Source organism: Hyalella azteca, unplaced genomic scaffold (assembly GCF_000764305.2).
Source record: "Hyalella azteca isolate HAZT.00-mixed unplaced genomic scaffold, Hazt_2.0.2 contig4236, whole genome shotgun sequence".
Taxonomy (NCBI): Eukaryota; Metazoa; Arthropoda; class Malacostraca; order Amphipoda; family Hyalellidae; genus Hyalella; species Hyalella azteca.
In genome coordinates this window covers 1-8,213 of record NW_025934457.1, presented here as the reverse complement: position 1 = coordinate 8,213, position 8,213 = coordinate 1, and the positions used below count along the sequence as shown (strand labels likewise).

The following is an 8,213-nucleotide window of genomic DNA, read 5'->3' as shown; positions in this document are numbered from 1 at the left end:
ATAATTCAATATCAATAAGTCCAACGTATCATCTCCTATGGGTAAGAAGATGTTAATAAAAAAACAGGTTATTTGGGTGAGAGAACAGTGAGAATGCGAGTGAGTCTGCCATCTCCCCAAATTTAGGCGGCAAGACAAATGTTTTCAAGGTAGTTTACGGTGACCGGCATAATTAGTGGATGTTAAATAGCGTGAAACAATAACTAAAATTATTCTATCTCTGATTAAGTTCAGTCGCAACTAAAGCCAATTCAAAATTAATAATTGTTTGTTTTAGAGCCTATTTCTATCCAGGCAGTGAAAACGTTCAGAACTCATCTCCTAGCAAGCCATTTTTATGCACAATTCACTAACTGCAGTTTCATTGGCGCCCCCCGTCGCAGAACTGCGAGGCACGCACGCAGGGCGCGCCATCTTCGACGCCGCACGCCCGCTTCCCAGCAGGACACGCTGCAGGGAGTCACGGAAACGCGGAACAGAATCTGGACTTAATAATCTGGAACAGCTGGGCACTCACGCATGATTTTTTTTAGAAAATAGTGTCTCGTTTCTACTCACACGGTTACTCTCACAACAACATTACTCCGGAAAATTGTAGGGATTTTAAAAATGAAAAATCTCACAAGCTACTGAAAATGCGATCTTAAATTACTCCAGGTTGTAAAAAATACTCAAAATTTCATTCCCCTCACTGGCAACTGCATTTCTCACCTTCCTCACACATAAGATAATATCATTACTAAATGTTGATACAAGCAGCGAACCGCTACAACATTACGTTAATCAACAACAGAACAGTTGTGCAGACGAAGTGATAGAAATATTTTGTTACTATAAATTTAACTAACCTGCCATGCTACGTGACAGCAGTACTGCCGCTACCCAGACAAGTAAGAACTTAATCGTTGTGCTGCAAAAGTTGCTGCCAAATACTACCTTATTTCTACGAATGATTTCATTCATTGTTTGGGTCTCTAGAGTTACTGATGATCCTAAATTATCACGTTTAATACCGGAACAGATCATTTCAAGAGCGCAGTTGACTAATATTTCAACAAAATTTTGAATTGCGAATGCCCCACGGGATGTACTCACAGCAGTTGCTTTCGTCGCTCCCATCCTCACAGTCGGAGCTGCCGTCGCATACCTCGTGCTTGCTGATGCAGCGACCGTCTCCGCAAGTGTGGTGATCACCGCATGCTTAATTACAAAAAATCTGATGAAGGTTATGCTTTCTAGGAAAGTAAGCTTTATTTCCTTGCGAATATTTATTCATCACTGGATATTATCTATCTGCTTGATCTATCCATCACTCGCTATCATTCATATCACATATTTCATTCATCAATCGATCGCATTTATTCATCAATCGATCGATCTATAATATGAACATGGATTAATGAAGAAGTTGTTTTAACCTCGCTTAAACTCACACAAAATCTGACATGAAAAACCATGCTTTACCTATGGGTTGGGTGGTGGAGAGCATTTCAACATCCTTCTCGTTTTCGGAGCACAAAATTTGAATTTTAGTTTTTCCTGGGCCTGTCAACACGGTGAAGGAATTCGATGTTATTATTTAATAATGTTGAATCAAGATCGTACCATGTCACATATTGCAAACATGCAGCAATGTGCAGTGGTATGATGCCTATATATAGCTTAAATGAACTGATGTGGATTGAAATCTGTAGGAAACATCGGATGAAAAATCTGCCACAGTAAAGTGGAGTAATCCCGTCAAACGAAGGTGTGCTTTGCTCTATTATGAATCTTCATTGTTAAGATTTAAATGATTTGAAAATATCCTTAGGATATTTAACGTGGCTAAGCCTCTAATTAGGTAAAAATATACACGGCGTTCAACGATATTGCGGCAGGAAATTGAATGAAGAATGGAATAAGTAAAATAAAAATAATTGCTAAATGTGATGTAAATACAATGAACCTAATTTACTACACAAGAAGATTTCATATGTACCATAGATACCATAAGGTGATAATAATTGAATATATATAGTAAAAATCTTGTAAAATGAGGTTAATATTCGGTCACTGAATGAAGCGAATTAATATATTGAGACTCAGTTGTTGTTGGATATGGATGACCACTCTCACTTGATGGTCTCCGGACAGTAAAGAGTACTACGAAATGCACGAGTAAATGAATTAGGATTTATTGTGGGCATAAAACAGCGAATGGAAATGGTCAAAAATAATAAGTGGCGCATAGGTTTCTCACACGTGTAACGTTATAATATTTAAGGATATTCTCCATGAGCGCAAATAATCTTGCTTTGCTAATACCAACAACTGAACTTGCTCATCTGAATTAACAAACTCACGTAACATTAGCTCGACTTATTTTGTTTACTTGGCATAGATTGATATCATTGCGTTTCAATTGGTTCCCCTAATTTCCCCGCATATATACAAGTTGGCTTTAATGAATATTGTGCTCATTAGGAGGGGCTCAGTTCAAAAGTTTCCTAGGCTTTGAATCAAGTAAAATGTTAAACAAACCAATTATTTCATCTTCGCCTCATGCGTACTGTTAAATAATTTTTTCTTTACAAGTACGCTCTTTTAGCGTGGTAAATAATTTCGCTTTGGACCCTGTTTCCCCGATTGCACCCGTGAAGAGACGATCATATTTCGGTGCATTTTTTCTCAATCGTAATATAGTGATAATTTGTATTTTTGGGTAATACATGTTAGGCTAATCTGGCGTTAATCAAGAAGCCGAGTAAGCTATGTAACTGTTGAATCGGCAGAGAAGCCCAGCGAAGTTGGTCGCAAACCCCGGCGTTTGTTGGGAAACGAATAAATTATTCCAAGAATAGCAATCAATCATAAATATCTGACTTCTGGGTTTTCAAATAATTATTAGTTTGAAAAAACTTGACACTTACTACAATATTCTTCATCGGAACCATCGTCATCACCACAGTCACGGCATCCGTTACATCGCAGCGTCTCGTTTATGCAGAGCTTAGACATTGAACAATGAAAATAACCTTCCCCGCAACCTAGGAAACAGGCAAAAAATATTAAAAAATTATGGTGAATTTACTACGAATCGTTATAAAGCTCATATCGCTTTTACTCATAAATCAATTACTATACAGCAGGATCAAAATACGTATGGCCAAGCAGGATAACATGCGACTCCATTGTATCTTTACGCATCAGTTTAAATAAGTTATTGTCAATGTTTAAAAAGCATAAAGAACTACAACAAATTAAAATGAGGGAGTTTCCAAAATCATACATTATAAGTACAGTATTAGACTGACAGTAATAAAGTAACATAAAGACTCAGAAATCGAATTTGTCACTCGGGGTTATCCGAACAAATGAATCTTCAGTTAGATCAAACAACTAGAAAGGCTCGTAAGGAAACTGCGTCTTACTTTTATTGATACAAAAACTGGGTATACACTGTTGAGTATTGCGTTTTTGAAACATTAATTATTTTAAAGTTCAATAATTTATTGATAGCACAATAAGAAGGGATATTTATCATGATTCACGCAATGAATAATTAATTCAAATTTCGGATATTGAACGCCAGTGATCCTTGGAGAAAAACACTGCTCGGAAAATATGGCTACATAATCTCTTGCACACCATATGTGACCAAGATAGATTTCTCCATTTATATCACGAGCCAAATAATGTGAAAAATTATTGAAGCCGAAGTGTACATTACTCACCACAAGCTCTCCTAGACTCATCGTAGCCGTTGCGGCATTTACGATTGCCGTCGCAGAACTCGGAGAACAGGAAACATCCTTTTCCTTTGGACATTGTAAAGTCTTCGACGCCACACATTCTTTTTTTGTCACCGCACGCTGGATGCAACGAATCGTAGGCAAAATAATAACATTAGTCACATTCTATTCAAGTCCGATTACGAAAATACTTTGTTCCAATCGAAATAAATTTTGTTGGCCTCACACATTCATTTTTAGCATCTAAGTAAAATTTTTATAGTCGAATTAATGGATTTTACGGTCACCATGACCATAAAACTATGTTTAACTTGTTGTACTGATCGTCTCCTCATTAGCGCGTTAGTTAATGCAGATAATTAATGCAATTTGGCAGCTGTCACTATTGTATTATACGCACAGCAGTTGCGTTCGTCGCTGCCATCACAACAGTTCTTGATGCCGTCGCAGACTTCGTAGCGGCTCACGCAAGAACCATCGCCACACTCGTGGTGAATTCCGCAACCTGAAGGTGTCAATAATGCTCGGTGTCAATCAGGGGTCTCATTCTATTCATTATAATTATAATATAAGTCTCTACGATAATATCATCTGTAACTGACACGTAATATACACTAGACGTGATAGAGATTAATGGAATAGTACTAGACCTGAGTCAGCATTGACAACATCACGTGACACATCACGCGATCAAGACCTCAGTAGTGGGAGGAAGCCGTGATTCTATAAAAAGGCTGGAAACCTTAGTAAGGCCCAGTAACTACCAGTTACGCCGCAATATAAAATTCGTTACTAAGAGCTACTCAGACCAAACGATCGACGTCTTATCCTTATACCAATAATAAAACTCTCATATAACCACCCCATATCAAGATAAGTTCTCTGGACAGATGGTGTCTTACTTATCCCTCACGCACTTAGTCAACAAATACCTGTCCTCAAGATCAGGTAGATATACGTACGAAGTCTGGAGGCGCATAAACGTGCCTCCGGACAATAATGTCAAGATAACCAGTGGCAAATATATTATGTAAGTAAAAACTCTTGCACGCTATACTTTAAATTAATAGAAAACAATGAAATTGATATGCCACTAAGATAAAGCATGATATTTCTATTTTGTTGGTCAATGGCTGAGTTGTGGTACGGTGTGCAGTAGAAGTGCCCATTGCACCTTGATGAGGTCGGATTGGGCAATGAAAAAATGTTCTAGCATCAGGACTCCTGACATACTACATGGAGTGTAATTAAGAATGAACGAGCTCACATTATTCAAGTATTGAGGAGTAACATTAAATCTGCTCGATGTTGAGAGGCGTATAGATTTCGCATCCATCTTTAAGCAGCGCAATTTAGCCGTAGGCCTCATGACGGTGAAAAAATCAATGAGCACTCTGAATAATTTACATTTCTTAATGGCTCTAATTCTCAAAATGGCAATGATAAAGCTGGTATGGAATCCACTGAAAATTTCATTAATAAACGAATAAATTTTTTATGCAGTCAGATAATTATACAAAATTCTCAAATATAATGGAAAATTGTTGAGCTGGAGTTTGCAATTCCATCGAAATGAAAGTTAAATTTTCTATTGCATGGTCGTCATGTGAAGTTAGGGCCTACGTTAGGGAAATAAAGTTCATAATATTTAGTCGTTACGGGATAGGTTAAAGTAAAGTCTTCCATACCGTCTGCGGAGTTCATTCAAACACAGAAAAAAATGATGCGGCATCATTTAGCTTCACTGTTTTACCTGAACTTTTAGTCCATTCGATCATTTATTTGGAGTACCTGTACCACACAAGTCTTCTTGAAGTCACTCGGGTTTTTTATTTGAACCTTTGAAATTATGAAATTTTAAGTTAACCAAGAAATTATATGAAAATAAGTTAGAGCGAATCATACCGCAAGATTTTTCATCAGAACCATCGTCACAATCTTCGCGTCCGTCACACAGGAAATCTACTTCCACACAGCGCTTGGACAGCGAGCACTGGAAGAAACCTTCGCCGCAACCTGGTTTTGGAAAAAAAGTTAAATTGTGAAAAACGATCAGCAAGGAAAACGAATTAAAAAAATATAAATTGTAATGAAAACAATTTTTAGCAGTTTACAGTGTCGTTAAAACGGCTGCGAACGTAATTGCAGAAAATCTGAAATGGTGCTTAGTGTTCATGGACTGTGAAAATAACTTAATACAGAATAACACTTCAAAATTATGCTGTATAGATGATTTCCATTGAAACCAATATGCAGTGCATCTCGTCCAATAGTTGTAAATTGATACAGTGCACGAACTAGAGGAGTGGTCTCATTGATATGCTGCACAAACAAACGACATCTGAAATGTTAGGGCAAGATTACACATTTGCAACCTAAATGAATATATAGTAAACTATAGGAAATAACGACGCTTTAGACATTTTTATGCATTAATTTGACTGGTCACTCAAACATTTCCAGCAGAAAAATACCGTAAACCTGCATTGTTCCGCAGGAAAAAAAAAATAGTTCACAAACTCTGACACCGAAAGTTGCCAATTTTATTTTCAACTGATTTTCCATCAGTAAATAGAGTTCGTTCCAGTGCCTGGAGCTGGAAGTTAATGAACAAAATATAGGCAAGGCTCACCGCAGGCCTCCATGGATTCGTCGTATCCGTTTCGGCAGTGTCTGCTACCATCGCAGAACTGGATTGTACGTACACAGTCCGTTTCCCCCGGCAAACTGCTTTTATTAATACCACAGGCTCGTTTGCCTGCTCTGCAAGCTATTATATAGGGAATATTAGCATGATATTTGTGTCGGCTCATAAATATCTATGTACAAAATTGTACTTCCATTCCTTAGAAGAATGATTTTGCTTGAGATTCGTCGATATCGAATATCACAATCACGCTTCCAATCAATAATAATACGGTCACTGGGGACGGTAATAAGCACAGCTTATTACCTGGGGTTGAAATAATAAAACAAAACATGAAAAAAATGAATGAACACTGAGGTTGAATGAACAAAATTGCGTCCGCTCATCGCATTACAAATGTAAATCTTCGGTACGCACAGCAGTTGCGCTCGTCGCTGCCATCACAACAGTTCTTGATGCCGTCACAAACTTCGTAGCGGCTCACGCAGGAACCATCACCACACTCGTGGTGAACACCACAACCTTAGCCAGAATACAAAATCAATACTAGTTAAATTAAGTTGTTTAGACATAGAGTTAAATTTATGATCAGTGTAATCTCGAACAAATTTTTCTGATTTTCTCTCTGACTATAGGTCAAATGTCTATCAACGGACTTAGTTCTTCGTCATTAGTGCTGAATGGTTGATTGCAAAATGCTGCCGACTTTACGATCAACATTATCATAAATCAACAAATTATCTGTACGATTAAATAGTATGACTACTCATTGACCAATTTTACCATAATTAACCGGAAGAAATATTGTTACACGTTGATTATGCCCGATATTTACCATTATTTTCGGGCACTAACGGAGCTGTCGAGGTTGTCTCAACTTCTGGGCAGGTTTTATTGCCATATGTCCACTTTGTTCCATCTGATATAGGAAATTAACCAACCATAGAATAAGGGGAAAAACGAAAGTGCTAATTAAAAAAGCCACATTGTGTGACTAGTATAAGTACACGTTTAGTAATAAGATAACTTGTTTGGAAAGAATTGTATTACGTATCAAAGAAATTATACTGACTATCATATTGTAGACACTAATTAATTATATTTACCAGTATTGTAATGAGACGAAAACTTGAGGGATTTTAGTGAATAGAAAACTTATATAATCCTTTGTATTATTTAAGTTATCATATTAGAACATATTATTATCGTGGGCATTATTTATAAGCAATGTGAACTGAAATTTTACCGCAATAAGTCTCGTCGGAGTCGTCATCGCAGTGCTGCCGTCCGTCGCACCGCAATTCTTCTCGGATGCACATCTTCGATAATAAACATTGAAAGTACCCGATTCTGCACCCTGACAGGAGTAATAATATATAACTAAATGTTAGAAAAAATGTAATTATTCTTTTCAGCGCAATAGAGCTAACATTTTTTATTGTTTTTTCAAGTTTCGAAATTCATTGCTTCACTAAGAAATTTATTTATTCAAAATTCATTTATTACTATTTTTTAGAAACAAATAAGTGAGAATGACACCAAATAGCTCAGTTAAAAACGACGAGACTGCAGAGGTGAAGCTTTCTCGAGGGAAGGAACGGAATAATTTCAAGCGTATAATAGGTTATCGGTTATCGTTAGTACAGTCGTTCCCTATCCATACCATACAGTCGGTAATGTCTCACCACAGGCCTCGCGGGACTCGTCGTATCCGTTGCGGCAGTGGCGCCCGCGGTTGCAGAACTGCGAGGCACGCACGCAGGGCGCGCCATCTTCGACGCCGCACGCCCGCTTCCCAGCAGGACACGCTGCAGGCAGTGTCAGGGATTAGG

General features: G+C 37.6%; 1 protein-coding gene across 1 annotated transcript; it reads right to left on the bottom strand.

The window, feature by feature from the left end:
- Positions 1–361: 361 nt before the first annotated feature.
- LOC108676236 (very low-density lipoprotein receptor) lies at positions 362–8,164 on the bottom strand. The gene is made up of 12 exons (XM_018164287.2): positions 8,067–8,164; positions 7,628–7,738; positions 7,217–7,300; positions 6,799–6,903; positions 6,367–6,504; positions 5,640–5,750; positions 4,135–4,239; positions 3,717–3,854; positions 2,913–3,029; positions 1,465–1,545; positions 1,096–1,200; positions 362–450 (listed from the first exon to the last, which is right to left on the bottom strand). The coding sequence occupies exons 2-12, from the start codon at positions 7,698–7,700 to the stop codon at positions 362–364; spliced, it is 1,146 nt and encodes a 381-aa protein (XP_018019776.1). The 5' UTR covers positions 7,701–7,738; positions 8,067–8,164.
- Between the last annotated feature and the right edge of the window lie 49 nt (positions 8,165–8,213).

Excerpts from the sequence above, each read along its gene's own strand:
- LOC108676236 (XM_018164287.2), bottom strand. The coding sequence starts at position 7,700 with ATGTGCATCCGAGAAGAATTGCGGTGCGACGGACGGCAGCACTGCGAT. Across the intron at positions 6,904-7,216 it reads GTTAGTGCCCGAAAATAATG|GTTGTGGTGTTCACCACGAG; the intron begins GTAAATATCGGG and ends ATTCTGGCTAAG. Across the intron at positions 5,751-6,366 it reads CGAATCCATGGAGGCCTGCG|GTTGCGGCGAAGGTTTCTTC; the intron begins GTGAGCCTTGCC and ends TTCCAAAACCAG.